The sequence below is a fragment of the Balaenoptera musculus genome, chromosome 3, assembly GCF_009873245.2.
Source record: "Balaenoptera musculus isolate JJ_BM4_2016_0621 chromosome 3, mBalMus1.pri.v3, whole genome shotgun sequence".
Taxonomy (NCBI): domain Eukaryota; kingdom Metazoa; phylum Chordata; class Mammalia; order Artiodactyla; family Balaenopteridae; genus Balaenoptera; species Balaenoptera musculus.
The window spans coordinates 50,841,937-50,858,739 of NC_045787.1; the positions used below are offsets into that span (position 1 = coordinate 50,841,937).

At 37.5% G+C, this 16,803-nt stretch overlaps 1 protein-coding gene across 1 annotated transcript in view; it reads right to left on the minus strand.

Annotated features, from left to right (window-relative positions):
- The window catches only part of TRIM23 (tripartite motif containing 23), a 39,323-nt gene that overhangs the window by 5,870 nt on the left and 16,650 nt on the right, over window positions 1–16,803 (minus strand). The window contains exons 4-9 of the mRNA XM_036848590.1: window positions 13,521–13,799; window positions 12,769–12,951; window positions 9,936–10,151; window positions 5,796–5,930; window positions 656–785; window positions 53–163 (exon numbers count right to left, since the gene is read on the minus strand). Coding sequence (XP_036704485.1) covers window positions 53–163; window positions 656–785; window positions 5,796–5,930; window positions 9,936–10,151; window positions 12,769–12,951; window positions 13,521–13,799 — 1,054 coding nt within the window. The remainder of the gene's footprint in view (window positions 1–52; window positions 164–655; window positions 786–5,795; window positions 5,931–9,935; window positions 10,152–12,768; window positions 12,952–13,520; window positions 13,800–16,803) is intronic.

Genomic DNA, 16,803 nt, shown 5'->3' on the forward strand with positions numbered 1-16,803 from the left:
AACTGGCATCCTAAAAATTTGAAAAATTAAGATGTAATTTTTACATTCTTACCTTGGGTATTGAGGTAATAATGTTTCCACAATGGTCTTAATTTATGTTTTCCACCTACATCCCAAATGGTGAACTTTAGATTTTTATATTCTACAGTTTCCACATTAAAACCTGTTTTTAAAAAAACTTACTTTAATACTGAACTTACATTTACACACCAAACACAGGCAACCCTGTTTATAACTGTGACTTACAAACTATCTGCATACAGCACTATCTACTGCTCCCCAACCAACTCCACTCGTGATAAACATGCATGGGGAAATGTATACCTTTAACCAGGGTTAGCCCTCTAATCCACCAGAGTCCTTAAGACCTTGACACCCAAGTACCAGATCTGCATCACTACCCTAATCCTCAGCCAGGGTCATCAATCCTTTATTCCTTCCACTGTCCCACCAGTATTCTGTTCCTTCTTGCTATCCTCCCCATCCACATTTCAATCCCACAGCCACTGAATCTTGCATTTCTTCTCTGAAATGCTGGTGTCTTAGAGCCAATCTCCACACCAGATTGACATAAAATAAGTCCCAAAGAACTCAGCTGTAAGCTAGGGTTTGTCTGTAAAATGTCCATTAAGGTAAAAGCAATACTCATACTTACCAATTGTTGGAATAGGCTGCATGAACTCATCCTGTTTTAATTTAAACAAAATAGTAGTTTTTCCAGCACCATCTAATCCTAACGTAACAACTCGAATTTCCATTTTGGGTCCAATGTGAACTCTATTGTCCTATAATTTTTTAAAAAATTAATCTTTTAATTTTGATATGGAGTTAAAAGTATTAGTACTTACACTTTTATTTATAAAATACCTTTGTTAATTATTGTGTCTCCTACTCATTCCTTAATCCATTAAAATCAAAGTTATAGTCCCCTATTAAAATACCCTTATTCTGATCTTTAGAAAGAGGAAATCAATCCTCATTGCTTTGCTAAATCTTAGCTTAGTAAAACTTACTACTTACTTTGTTTTTATATAAGTTAAAAAAAATACACATACCCACTTATTTCTCCCAGATTTTCTAACTCAACTGAATCTTCTTTAAATAAGATTTTTCATTCTGTGTTAAATATATTAATTAAAAATGAAAAGTGATACTCACTTCCCATAAATATCCACTGTTAACAATTTCACATATATCCTGCAAGATATCTTCCTAGGCAGACATTGGTTGACATACACAAAGCAGATATACTTAAAAAAAAAAAAATACACACTGCAACTACTTTTTACACTCAATAGTACATTATGGAATCCTTTCATTTCAAAACATATAGACCTACCTTTTTCTTTTAATTGCTTTATTATATTCCATGTACCACAATTTAACCAATCACCAACTGAGAGATATTAGGTCATCCCTGATTTTTTGATATTACAAATAATGCTGCAGTGAACATACTTGTATATATTGCTAGCTGCATGACCTCTCTGCCTGACTTCTCCCATCTGTAAAATGGGGATTAAAAATTGTACCAAACTTACATAGGATTTTTGACAGGATTAGTTTTTTTACAAGACATGTAATTTGAACTAATGGAGTTAGAGGAGGAAAAAGAAAAAAGAATGAAGAAAAGTGAAAAGACCCTAAGAGACATATGGGAATGGGAGTCCCAGAAGGAGGATGCAGAAATAAAGGGGCAAAGAGATCTTACTTGAAGATACAATGGCTGAAAACTTCCCAATCTGAAGAAAGAAATGGACATAAAAATTCTAGAAGCTCAATTCCAACTCGGATAAGTCCAAAGAGACCCACACTGAGACACATTATAATCCAACTGTCAAAAGTCAAAAACAGGATAAAGCAGCAAGAGAAAAGTGACTCATCACATAAATTTGATTAACAAATTTCTCAGCAGAAACACTGCAGGCCAGAAAGAGTGGGACGATACATTCAAAGTCCTGAAAGAAAAAAACTGTCAACCAAGAATGCTATATATGGCAAAACTGCCCTTCAGAAACGAAGGGAAAATCAAGACTTTCCCAGAAAAACAAAATCTGAGGGAGTCATTACCACTAGACCTGCTCTATAAGAAATGCTAAAGGAGTCCTTCAAGTTGAAATGAAAGGACGCTAGACAGCAACATGAAGCCATATGAAAATCTAAAATGGTTACAATAACTACATGGACAAATAGTAACCTGTATTATAATTTGGGTGCATAAATTTAATTCTTCATAGAATTGATATAACAAATAAATGAAAAAACACTATAAGCCTGTGCTAATAGGTGTACAATAAAGATGTAATTTGTGACATCAATGACATAAAGTACAGGGGGATGGAGCTGTGAAAGAATAGAGTTTTTGTATGCAATTGAAGTTAAACTGCTATCAGTTTAAAATAGAATGGTATAACTAAGATGTTTTATGTAATTGCAATGGTAACCACACACAAAAAAAATCCACAGAATATATACCAAAGGAAAAGAGAAGGGAATCAAATATGACACTATAAAAAAATCAATAAAACACAAAAGAAGGCAATGAAAGAGGAAAGGTGAAACAAAAAAAACCTATCAAGTTATGCAGAAAACAATGAACAAAATGACAACAGTATTTACCTATCAATAATTACTTTAAATAGACTTAACTCTCCACTCAAAAGACACAGTTTGACTAAATGCGTGAAAAACCAAGATCCAAAAATATGCTATCTACAAGAGACTCACTTCATAGCTAAGGAAATACATAGTCTGAAAGTGAAAGGACGGAAAGAGATGCAAATCTTTGAGATGCAAATCATACCCAAAAGAGAGCAGGGGTGGCTATCCTAATATCAGACAAAATAGATTTTAAGTCAGAAACTGCTATAAGAGACAAAGAATTTCATCATATAATGATAAAAGGGCAAATAAAGAAAGAATATATAACAATTATAAATACTTGGATTATAAATAAATGAATTAAAGCCCTAAACATAAGAACCAAAGCTATAAAACTCCTAGAAGAAAACACAGAAGAAAGGCTCCATAACATTGGATTTGGCAATGATTTCCTGGATATGACATCAAAAGCACAGTCAACAAGAGCAAAAATAAACAAATGGGACTAGATCAACCTTAAAAACTTTTGTGAATAAAAGGACACAATCAATAGAGTGAAGAAGCAAACTACAGAATGGGAGAAGATACTTGCAAATCATGTATCTGGTAATAGATTCACATCCAGAATATAAAAAGAACTCCTACAACTCAACAACAAAAAAATCAAATAACTCAATAGAAAAACAGGCAAAGGACTTGTACAAAATTCTCCAAAGAACTGGCCAAGAGGCATATGAAAAAGATACTCAATGTCACTATCATCAGAGAAATGCAAATCAAAACCACAATGAGATATCACCTTACACCAATTAGGATGGCTACTAGTGTAAGCCATCCTGTTTTACTATCAAAAAAAAAAAACCCCAGAACAAACAGAAACTAACAAGTGTTGGTGAAAATGTGGAGAAATTGGAACCCTCGTGCACTTTTGGTGGGATTTATATAATATGATGCAACCACTATGGAAAACAGTATAGCATTTCCTCAGAAAATTAAAAACAGAACTACCATATGATCCAGTAGTCCCACTTCTGGGAATTTATCCAAAAGAATTGAAAGCAAAGTCTCAAAGAGATATCTGTGCACCCATGTTCATAGCAGCACTATTCACAATAGCCAAGAGGTGAAGTAACCGAAATATCCATAGATAGATGAATGGATACACAAAATGTGGTATATACAAACAATGGAATATTATTTAGACAAAATAGAAGGAAATTCTGTCACATGCTACAACATGGGTGAACTTTAAGGACATAATGCTAAGTGAAATAAGCCAGTCACAAAAAGACAAATACTATATGATTCCACTTGTGTGATAAATTTAGAGTAGTCAAATACAAAGAAATAGAAAGTAGGGCTTCCCTGGTGGCGCAGTGGTTGGGAATCTGCCTGCCAATGCAGGGGACACGGGTTCGAGCCCTGGTCTGGGAGGATCCCACATACCGCGGAGCAACTAAGCCCGTGAGCGACAGCTGCTGAGCCTGCGCGTCTGGAGCCTGTGCTCCGCAACGGGAGAGGCCGCGGCGGGGAGGGGCCCGCGCACCGCGATGAAGAGTGGCCCCTGCTCTCCGCAACTGGAGAAAGCCCTCGCACAGAAACGAAGACCCAACACAGCCAAAAATAAATAATAAATAAATAATAAAAATTAAAAAAAAAAAAAAAAAGAAATAGAAAGTAGAATGGTGGCTACCAGGAGCTAGTGAGAAGGGGGGGGATAGGGGAGTCATTGTTTATAAGGTATAGTTTCAGTTTTTCAAGATGAAAAATTTCTGGAAATGTTTCACACAATGTGAACACACTTAACAATACTGAACTAAACACTTAAAAAATGGTTAAGATGGTAAATTTTATATTATGTGTTTTTCACCATAATAAAAAAATGTACATTCTCACAATAAAGTACCTTGCAGCTGTAAAAGGGAACAGAAAATGTCACTATATACTGCTATGGACTGACCTCCAGGATGTACACTTCAGTGAAAAGTACAAGGTGGAGAAGTGCATACAGTATTCTACCTTTAAATATGGGGAGTGTGCATGCAAATATATTTCTCTATTTTTTTTAAATGATGAATAAAACTAAGAAAAATTCTTAATGGTTTTCTATGGAGAAGGGAAGAAAAGGGTGGCAGGGTCAGGAATATAAGTTAGACTTCTCTGAATGAACCTTGCTTTGTAGATTTGATTCTGGACCATGTGAATGTTTCACATAATTATAAAACAAGATTAAAAAAGTTTTAAAAGGCACTCCCTAGGACTTCCCTGGTGGCGCAGTGGTTAGGAATCCTCCTGCCAATTCAGGGGACACGGGTTCGAGCCCTGGTCCGGGAAGATCCCACATGCCGCGGAGCAACTAAGCCCGGGCACCACAACTACTGAGCCTGCGCTCTAGAGCCCGCGAGCCACAACTACTGAAGCCCACGCGCCTAGGGCCCGTGCTCCGAAACAAGATAAGCCACTTCAGTGAAAAGCCCGCGCACCACAACAAAGAGTAGCCCCGCTCGCCGCAACTAGAAAAAGCCTGCGCACAGTAACCAAGATCCAACGCAGCCAAAAATAAATAAATTAAATTAATAAATTTAAAAAAAAAAGCCACTCCCTAAAAATAGAGAGCAAAATGGAATACACGTACCTTTTTAAATTAGGGGGAATCCACTTGAAAAGAGACCAAAACATATCAACCAAATGCCAAATACACACCTTGCTGGATTTTGTCTCAAACCTAAAAAAATTTTTTTTAACAATCTGGGAAATCTGAATACTAACTGGATAATGGATGATATTAGAGATTTATTATTCAATTTTTTAGGTGTGGTAACGGTATTCTGGTTGTGTTTTGAAAAAGAGAACAGAACCCGTGTTTTAGAAACATGAAAATATTACATAGATGAAATGATATATTAGGATGAAATATGTTGGGATTTGTTTCAAAATAACCTGGGAGACTATAGGTAGAAAGAGACTGGGGGAAAGGGTAGATGAAATAAAAAGTTTTTAATTGTTCAAGTAGGTGATGATACAGGGAGACTCATTACACCACCTTCTATTTTCCACTGATACAGTCATTTTTTTTTTCCCTAATTCTGTGGTTCATTAATTTCTTAGTTGTCTCTTAGCTGATTATCATGGAATGTAAAACAATTATGATTTGTTCAAAAACACACCTAAAAACGAAGTATAGAATATATTACCTTTGTAAAAGTGACAGGGATGCTGGCATCCAACTGAATGTGATCTGCAACCTCTGTAAACTGCTGCTGCTGCTTTTGCAATGTTTCCAGTAACCTTGTAATTTCTTGTTTTGCCAAGACAACTCTACAATCATCCTAGAAAAGAGAAGACGGTATTTCTTATAAACTTTTTAAAGAAACAATGAAAAAAGATATATCACTAAAACTCAAGAAAAGCTCATTTAACATTACAGTATTGAAAGTTAACTTATATATAAATTTGACTAAGTTAACAATAATCAGGCATTAATAAATAATTTAAGAGCCCATCAATAGAAGAGTAGATAAATAAAGTATGGTATATTCACAAATGCAATACAACCAAAATGAATGGTTGAATGAACTACAGGTTCATTCAGGTAAGAATGAACTACAATTACATGTGATGATATGAATTTCACAAACATACAGTAAGGGAAGAAATGACATGAAGAGTTTGTACTGCATGATTCCCACTTTTATTAATTACTAAAACAGGCCAAAACAAGGTATATATTAGAAATCAGGATAGTGGTTTATCCTTAGGAGGAAAGGCACGTAGTTACTAGAAGAGAGTCTGAGGGGCTTCTGGGGTTGGTAATGTTCTGTTACTTGATCTGGATGCTCGTTACACAGTAATGTCCAGACTGAAAATTCAGCCAGCTGAACACTTATGCACATATTTCTGTATATATATATTGTACTCCTATAAAAAGTTTTTAAAATAATTTAAGATATACATGTATTGGTTTAAAAAAAAAAAAAAAAAGACTAAAGGTCAAACTGCAATGTCTCCCTCTCACTTTAGATTCCCAGGCCCTCTCCTCAAAGTTAAGCACTTTTCAGTTTCTCAATTATTATTCCAGAGATATTCTATACATATACCAATGTATTCTTCATCAGACAGAGATCTCCCAACAATATTTAACCTCCATGAGAGAAGCGGTGTTGTCAGTTTTTGCTCACAGTTGCATATTCATATTAGGTGATAGCAATTTGGTTGTTCCAATTGCCAGAACAAAAACTTTGAGTCATTCTTGCCTTCTCCTCCCTTATTCCCACATATAATTTGTCAACAAATCCTACTGGATATCCAAAATTTGGGTACTTCTAGCCCCCACTATCCAAGCCACTATTCTCTCTCACTTGGAATTCTACAACAGTCTTCTAACCATTGAGCTCCTTCCTTCCATCTTTGCCCTCCTTCAATCTGTTTTTTACACATCAGCCAGATCCTTTTAAGTAAGATCAAATCATTCTTGTGCTCAAAACCCCACAATGGTTTCCCCAATTCAATCAGAAAAAACTGAAGTCCTTCCAATGGCCCACAAGGCCCTCCTTACATATAATTCCCTATTACCTCTAATTTCAGCTCCTATTACTCTCTCCATCGCTTACTCTATTCCAGCCACAGTGCCCTCTTTTGCTGTTCCTCAAATACACCAGGCATGGGTTTTTGCTCTAACCATTTCCTCAGCCGAAATCTTCTTCATTAAGGTGTGAGCTAGTTCCCTTCACCTTCTTCCCCTTTGAGTCTTTGCTCAAATCTCACCTTCTCTCAGTGATGCTTACCCTATTTAAAAATACAATCTGCTGTACCCTCATACTTTTTTCTTTTCCCTTAGCTCTGATCACTTTTTAACATACTATATAATTTACTTATTAGATATGGTTATAGCTTATTGTCTGCCTTCTCCTTGCTAGGATGCTAATTCCACAAGATTATGGCTTTTTGCTTGCTTTGTTTACTGACATATTCCATGTACCTAGAATATACATGGCACATAGTAGGCACACAACAAATATTTGCCTAATAAACAAATCCTAACCATTCAGTATTATGCCTTGAACTTAGATGATGCATCAATTTTTTCTGGAGGGGAGGGATGATTTTGTTCTCAAAATTGGTAATATATATGTGATGTTCCATCCATTCCTCTGTTCAGTTATCTCTGTGGCAGGAACTTTTAAGAATATTGATTGAGATTAGGGTTCTGTGTCCATAAATCAGAACAAAACTAATAGGTCCATATGAAGAATGAATCTAAGACGGCAATTTCATCTGCATTAACATAGTGAGATAATACCATGTCATTAACAATTATCAGTCACTTTGACAAAATGCTTCAGAAACTCTAAAATACTTCCAAATACTTCTAAATATTTCAGTAACTATGAGCTTTCTTTTTAATAAGATAAATATAAAAATACTTCGAAGTATTCACTTAAGTATGATTTAGGACATGATCCATTTGTAATTTTGCTGTGTAGCTTGAGCTGAACAAGTATTTATTAAGCTCTTTGTATCTCTAAATTCTTTGTATCTGGATAGGTACATCCAGAAGGACAAATGTGCATATTGTATCATTAGGTTCAAATCAGGAGATAAAAACCACAACAGTCATATGAATAGAAAAAATTAATATGAAGAACTGTTAACTAGGTGTAGTTATTAAGTAGGCAACTGAAAGGGTGAAAAGAACTCTGAGGTATCTTGGAGGAAACAACTGTAGGAAATGGCTACCACCCTCAGGGCTGGGAGAATAAAGGCGAGACGCTAGAATTATTAAAACTTAAAAACTTATAGGAGGGATCCCATGGAGCTGAAATTCAGATCTCTAAGGAAAGTGGTCTCATAGTATGAGCAGTGTCATTCACAGGAACCCCAAGCAAATGGGAACGCACAGGAAACCGCCTCCACCTTTCAGCTTCCTTCTACTGTCCCCTACTGGCAGAGCCTAAAATCGCATGGAGGCAGCTGGCAGAGCTGGTATGTGGTTTGCAGAGTTCCAGTATCAGCATCACAAAGCAGAGGATAGAATAGGACTGGAGCTCAAAGACAACTTAATAAATGGCATAAACATCAATTATTACAATTCAATGTGATAAGGACTAAAGGACTCTAGACTGATGTGGTTACAGCCTGGCCACATTCATTTAAGTCTAATCAGATATTTAAGAGAAAAAGCTCTACAACAGTAAAAAGTTTAGCTCTATGATGATTTGATATCAACACAGTCATTAGCAATATATCAAAAGATGAGAGTGACTGAAGCTTATCAGGAATTCCTAGGGCAATAATTAGCCTTAAATTGCACATCATGAAGGCAGATCCGAAATAGTAATGAGTAAGACTGGCATTTTTGTTAGAATAACCTTAAATCTATTTTAAAAGCACATTGTCTGCAAACTGGGTAACAAATTGCTTATGATACCTCAACCATGAAAAAACACGGGTTTTCTGTGACATCAAAGTTAAGAACCAATAAATTAGAGCAGAGATAGGGAGTACATGCTAGAGAGGCACCCCACCTCCACCACCAAAAACAAAAACAAAAAAGAGCAAGGAAGGGTAAGTAGCTTCAAAGAACAGCAAACATTTGAAGAAGGATTTCCAATATCAGAAAAGGGAGACATAAGCCCATCAAGCAGAAAGAATAGTATATGCTTGGCAAAGAAGGGTTAATGGGCTTGGGATGACTGAAGAATGACAAGAAGTTAGGTTCTAGAACCTATGGTTTTATGGTGGGGAAGACACATGAAAGAGAGGACATTGATATGGTTGAGTGGAGCAATTTGAGGTTAGAGACCATGTCCTAAGCACAATGTTAATGCCCACAGTAACACAGAGTAATAATATAAAAATATTTATTAAATTAATAAAATAGACTAGTGTGTACCTCTGGTAATGATATACTTAAGCTTACAAATCCTCCTTCTTAAACTATGTCCTCATCATGTTTAAACCACATACCTGGGGCTTCCCTGGTGGCGCAGTGGTTGAGAGTCTACCTGCCAATGCAGGGGATACGGGTTCGAGCCCTGGTCTGGGAGGATCCCACATGCCGCGGAGCAACTAGGCCCGTGAGCCACAATCACTGAGCCTGCGCTCCCCAACAAGAGAGGCCGCGATAATGAGAGGCCCGCGCACTGCGATGAAGAGTGGCCCCACTTGCCGCAACTAGAGAAAGCCCTCGCATAGAAACGAAGACCCAACACAGCCATAAATAAATAAATAAATAAATAAATAAACCCAAAGTTTAAAAAAAAAACAAAAAACTGACTTCGTTTACTGGTATTGGAGTACTAGCCTTTAAAAAAAAAAAAAAAAAAAACACATACCTGTTGCAAAGTCTTTTCACAATGGAGACAGGCTGTTGAAACCTGGGATAACAAAATAGTCATATCTTCCTGCTGCTGTCTGAGCCAAATCAGTTTTTCTCGAACATGAGCATCAACAACACTTAGAGCCATTTCTTCTTGACGACACAGAGTTTCATGTAGATCAGAAAAATAAGCTCGGACACATGATCGGGCATTCTCTGCAGTACCTGGTACCTAAGGCAATAAAAATAAGTTTTAAACAACTGTAACCTTAACAAAGATTTTATATGTGAAATAATGAAAATTTAAATACAATCTATATCCTTAAAAATCCCAAAATGTTTATCTCCCCACTAAATTTTTCCCCTTAACCACAGCCTTTGGATATCCAACTGTTTAAATGACATTTCAAGCAACAAGGAATACCTAATCTCCAGTCTCTCTCAACCCTGAACCTAGTTTCCTCCATCTCAATAAATGGCAACTCCATCTTCCAGGTTATTCAAGCTAAAAAAAATTGGAGTCACCCTTAACACTTCTCTTTCGTATCTCACAACTAGTTTCTCAACAAATTCTGCTGACTTCAAAATATATCTAGAATCTGATCATGCCTCACCACCTTCACCTCTGCCAACCTGATTGAAGCCATTATCATCTCTCACCTGATTATTATAATAGTCTCCTAACTGGGCTCACTAGATTTACCTCTGCCGCCTATAATGTATTCTCCACCCAGAAGCCAGACTGATCCTTTTTTAAATGTTAAGTCAGAATGATAATTATTCTTTTGCTCAAAACTCTCCAGTGGTTTCCCACTCAGAGTAAATGCCAAAGTCCTTTATAGGGGATGTTCAACGACAGACTCCCTGGGAAAGAGACATCTGGGCTAAGACCTGAAGGAGGTAAGAGAGGGAACCATGTGAATATCTTCAAGGGCATTTCTGGAAGAAAGTAAAGCAAGTGCCTTTAAGGACCTTTCTGACCTCAACTCCTGCTATGCTCCCCATCAATCATTCTAATTTAGCTAACTCAACCTCCTCAAAGTTTCTTAAGCACACGAGGCACACTCCAACTTCAGGGCCTCTGTACTTGCTCTTCTCTCTGCCTAGAATGCTCTTCCCCCAAATATTAGCATGGTTCCCTTTCTCATCTCCTTTAGGTCTTTGCTCAGTGCCCCTTCTCAGGGAGCCTGTCCTCAAACACCCCATATAAAAGTGCACTCCCCCTTTCCCTTATTTTTCTCCAGAGTATCTAATGACATACTTCTGTATTTTACTTATGTACTGTCTCTCTCCCCACATTAGAATGTAAACTTTGCAAAAGCAGGTATTTTTGACTTCAACAGTGTCTAGCACTTGGGATGTGTTCAATAAATATTTGCTGAGGGAATAAATAAAATATTTCCACCGTAGCACAAAAATGTCCCATAGAATTTTATGTGATGATAGACATATTCTATATCTGTGCTGACTAATATGGTAGCCACCAGCTACATGCACGTAAAATGTACTTGAAATGTAGCTAGTGAGACTGAGGAAGTAAATTCTGTATTTTCTTGAACTGTTAAATAATTTAAACTTAAATAGCCACATGAGGCTAATGGCTACTATATTTGACAGAGAGCAGTTCTAGCATTATTCCCCAATGACTTAGCTTAACTTGGTTTCTTTACAAAAGAAAAACACTACATTGTGTCTGTCCCTGTACTTTATATTCCCATGTGAAAATATCCCTTTCTCCTCTATAATTCAATTTTAAAATGCAATTACCACTACCACCTAAGTTCCTTCCTTCTCTTCACAGCCAAACTTCTTAAAAGTTAGACACACTTCCTAACACCCACTGACTCTTCAATTTACTGAAGGGTATCTCCTTTTATCTCACAGAAATAACAAATTCAACATGCAAATTAAACTTATCACCTTGGTCCCATTATCCCCTCCCAAATTCTTCTTCCTCCCCCATTAGAGCACAATATCACCATCCACCAGGTTGGGCAAGGTAGAAATCTAGGCATTATGCCTGACCCTGCAAAGTACCTATCCAATCAGTATTATCACTAAATCACTAATATTATCAGTAAATCACTATTCTACTTCTTTAAAATCTCAAATCCATGTACTCCTCTCCATTCTCACTACTCCAGTATTATGGGCCATAAACATTTCTCAAGTAGATAATTTCAGCAACCTCACAATAGGCCTCCTTGCTTCCAATCTTGTTGCTCCTCCAATTCATTTTTTATATTAAAGAGCAACCTTTCTTAATGCAAACCTGATTATGTTATTCCTATGCCAATTCTTCAACAGCTCATCACTGCCCCTAAGATAAAGTCCAAACTCTTTAACATGTCTAACAAGATGCTGCAGGATTTGGCCCTTAACTCTCCAACATCTTTTCTTGCCACGCCCCACCCCAATACTCAAAGATTCAACCATAGCGAACTTAGTTAAGTTTCTACGATATGTCCAATTCTCACTTCCATGTATTTTAACATATGCTTCCCTCTCTGGAACAACTCACACCCCACCCCGCTCTTCTCCCTGACTAAACTCCTTCAAATCTCAGTTTAGACACCACATCTTCTAGAAAGCCTTCTAAGACTTACCCAAGTTATTGCTGTTTTTATGCACACTGCCAGGGCATCCTGTACTTCCCCCACAAAGTAACAGTTACCACACTTGAAACTGGCTCTCTTCCATGATGGATTATAAATTTCCATAAAGACAAAGACTTTTTAAAAAACTTATTTCCAGTGACCAGTGCAGTACTGGCACAATGTAATTGCTCAATAAATCCTACAAGGTGAAAAAGTGACAAGGAAAAGGGTGAGGAAGAAAAAAACCCATACATGTTCTGTGTGGGCCATTCCAATTCCGTCTTCCACTATTTGTTCTCCTCCTTCAATGTGCTGAACGATTCCACCTAATTTTCTGGAATAATCTGAGATTTCCTCAGTGAAGGTCCGTATGCAATGAGCCATATCTAAAATTGATGCTCGGATCTGGTTAGCTTCTGGTTCCAATACTGAATGCTATAAGATGCAACATAATTATAGAAAAGAACTCGCAGTATTGACTAATGATATAAAATGCTACTTAAATGGCTCCTATTAATAAAAAAGCATCAGCCACAAGAGGCTTTTATAACACATTTACAAAAAACACAGCATAAGAAATACTACTTTGCCTTCGCCCCAAAACTATTTACCTTTCAAAGAAATAATTTAAAATTAGGAAGTCCATTTACTGCTAAACAAGAATCCAAGAAACCCTCTCTAAAATTTTACCACAAGCATTAGGTCGTCAACAGACATAATTATTATCAAAATAATCCAGTGCATTACAAAAACAGGCACACAAAGAACTTTTGTTTCATGCTGGAAAGCCATTTATCAATAAAGAAAGAATCATGAGGACTCTGAAATTCTTGTTATAATATTCAGAAAATAAATCCCTCATTTATTTTCATGCTACCCAGCTCAACTCATTCATCATTTAGCTCTTCTTTGATCTCTACTCTTAGCATAAAAAACCAAGTCAGTGAAAATAAATGGCGGGCTGGTAAACTAGGTAGAGTCATCCAGTTTAACTATATTCATACCTTGTGACCTTGGTGTTTTCCATATTCTTTGCAGACACAGCACATGAGTGGGCTAGTTTGACAGCCATCTTCCAAGCAAACAAACTCAATGGCATGCACCTGATGCTGAGAGCACATGGTTTTCTCATGAGGTTTATCAGCTAGAGGCACTCTCCTGTGCTTTGCTAATGTCTTTGTAGAATGCGTAACTTGGGAACACTCTGAGCACAAGTGAGTTGCACATACAGTGCAATATACAGATGCAACGTGAGCTTCATCTTCATCACAACGAATGATGCTCTGATAAACAAAAAAGTAACGTATTACAACTGAACCCCTTTATCAAACAGAAACTGACTCACAGACATAGAAAACAAACTTATGGTTACCAAAGGGGATAGATAGCAAGGGAGGGGGAGGAGAAATAAATTAGGAGTTTGGGATTAACAAATACACACTACTATATATAAAACAGGTAAACAACAAGGACCTACTGTACAGCACAGGGAACTATACTCAATATCTTGTAATAACCTATAAAGGAAAAGAATCTGAAAAAGAATATATGTATCATGTATATGAATATATGTATCATGGTTCAGGTGTACAGCAACCGAATCATGTTGCTGTACACTTGAAACTAACAGAGCACTGTAAATTAACTATACTTCAATATAAAAAAATTTTTTAAACTGAACCCCAATCATCATAACATGCCAAATTTTGAGAGACTGGTTCAAGATGGCGGAGTAGACATGCGCTCACTCCCTCCTGTGAGAGCACCGGAATCACAACTAACTGCTGAACAATCATCGACAGGAAGACACTAGCACTCACCAGAGAACATACCCCACATCCAAAGACAAAGGAGAAACTGCAATGAGACGGTAGGAGGGGTGCAATCACAATAAAATCAAATCCCATAACCGCTAGGTGAGCAAATCACAAACTGGAGAAAAGTCCACCCACTGGAGTGAAGGTTCTCAGCCCCACGTCAGGCTTCCCAACCTAGGGGGCTGGCAATAGGAAGAGTAATCCCCAGAGAACTGGACTTTGAAGGACAGCAGGATTTGACTGCAAGACGTAGACAGGACTGGGGGAAACAGAAGCTCCACTCTTGTAGGGCACACACAAAGTAGTCTGCGCACCAGGACCCAGGGGGAAGGAGCAGTGACCCCACAGGAGACTGAACCAGACCTACCTGCTAGTGTTGGAGGGTCTTCTGCAGAGGAAGGGGGCAGCTGTGGCTCACCTTGAGGACAAGGACACTGGCAACAGAAGTTCTGGGAAGTACTCATTGGCCCTCCCAGAATCCGCCCTTAGCCCCACCAAAGAGCCTGCAGGCTCCAGTGCTGGGTCGCCTCAGGCCAAACAACCAACAGGGAGGAAACACAGCCCCACCCATCAGCAGACAAGCAGATTAATGTTTTACTGAGCTCTGGCCACTAGAGCAACACCCAGCTCTACCCACCACCAGTCCCTCCCATCAGGAAGCTTGCACAAGCCTCTTAGATAGCCTCATCCACCAGAAGGCAGACAACAGAAGCAAGAAGAAGCAAGAAGCAAGAAGAACTACAATCCTGCAGGCTGTGGAACAAAAACCACATTCACAGAAAGATAGACAAGATGAAAAGGCAGAGGGCTATGTAGCAGATGAAGGAATCAGATAAAACCCCAGAAAAACAACTAAATGAAGTGGAGATAGGCAACCTTCCAGAAAAAGAATTCAGAATAATGATAGTGAAGAAGATCCAGGACCTTGGGGAAAAAAAAATGGAGGCAAGGATCAAGAAGATGCAAGAAATGTTTAACAAAGACCTAGAAGAATTAAAGAACAAACAAACAGAGATGAACAATACAATAACTGAAATGAAAACTACACTAGAAGGAATCAACAGCAGAATAATGGAGGCAGAAGAACAGATAAGTGACCTGGAAGAGAAAATGGTGGAAATCACTGCTGCAGAACAGAATAAAGAAAAAAGAATGAAAAGAAATGAAGACAGCCTAAGAGACCGCTGGGACAACATTAAATGCACCAACATTCACATTATAGGGGTTCCAGAAGGAGAAGAGAGAGAGAAAGGACCTGAGAAAATATTTGAAGAGATTATAGTTGAAAACTTCCCTAACATGGGAGAGGAAATAGCCACCCAAGTCCAGGAAGCGCACAGAGTCCCAGGCAGGATAAAACCAAGGAAAAACACACCCAGACACATAGTAATCAAACTGACAAAAATTAAAGCCAAAGAAAAATTATTAAAAGCAACAAGGGAAAAACAAAAAAATAACATATAAGGGAACTCCCCGTAAGGTTAACCACTGATTTATCAGCAGACACTCAGCAAACCAGAAGGGAGTGGTACAATATATTTAAAGTGATGAAAGGGAAGAAGCTGCAATCAAGAATACTCTACCCAGTAAGGATTTCATTCAGATTTGATGGAGAAATTAAAAGCTTTACAGACAAGCAAAAGCTAAGAGAATTCAGCACCACCAAACCAGCTCTACAACAAAGGCTAAAGGAACTTCTCTAAGTGGGAAACACAAGAGAAGAAAAGGACCTACAAAAACAAACCCAAAACAATTAAGAAAATGGTAATAGGAACATACATATTGATAATTACCTTAAATGTGAATGGATTAAATGCTCTAACCAAAAGACACAGGCTTGCTGAATGGATACAAAAACAAGACCCATATATATGCTGTCTACAAGAGACCCACTTCAGACCTAGGGACACATACAGACGGAAAGTGAGGAGATGGAAAAAACAGTCCATGCAAATGGAATCAAAAGAAAGCTGGAGTAGCAATACTCATATCAGATAAAATAGACTTTAAAATAAAGAATGTTACAAGAGACAAGGAAGGACACTACATAATGATCAAGGGATCAATCTAAAAGGAAGATATAACAATTATAAATATACATGCACCTAACATAGGAGCACCTCAATACATAAGGCAAATGCTAACAGCTATAAAAGGGGAAATCAACAGTAACACAATAATAGTGGGGGACTTTAACACCTCACTTACACCAATGGACAGACAATCCAGACAGAAAATTAATAAGGAAACACGAGCTTTAAATGACAAAATAAACCAGATAGATTTAATTGATATTTATAGGACATTCCATCTGAAAGAAGCAGATTACACTTTCCTCTCAAGTGCACATGGAACATTCTCCAGGATAGATCACATCTTGGGTCACAAATCAAGCCTCAGTAAATAAAAGAAACTTGAAAGCGTATCAAGCATCTTTTCCGACCACAATGCTATGAGATTAGAAATCAAT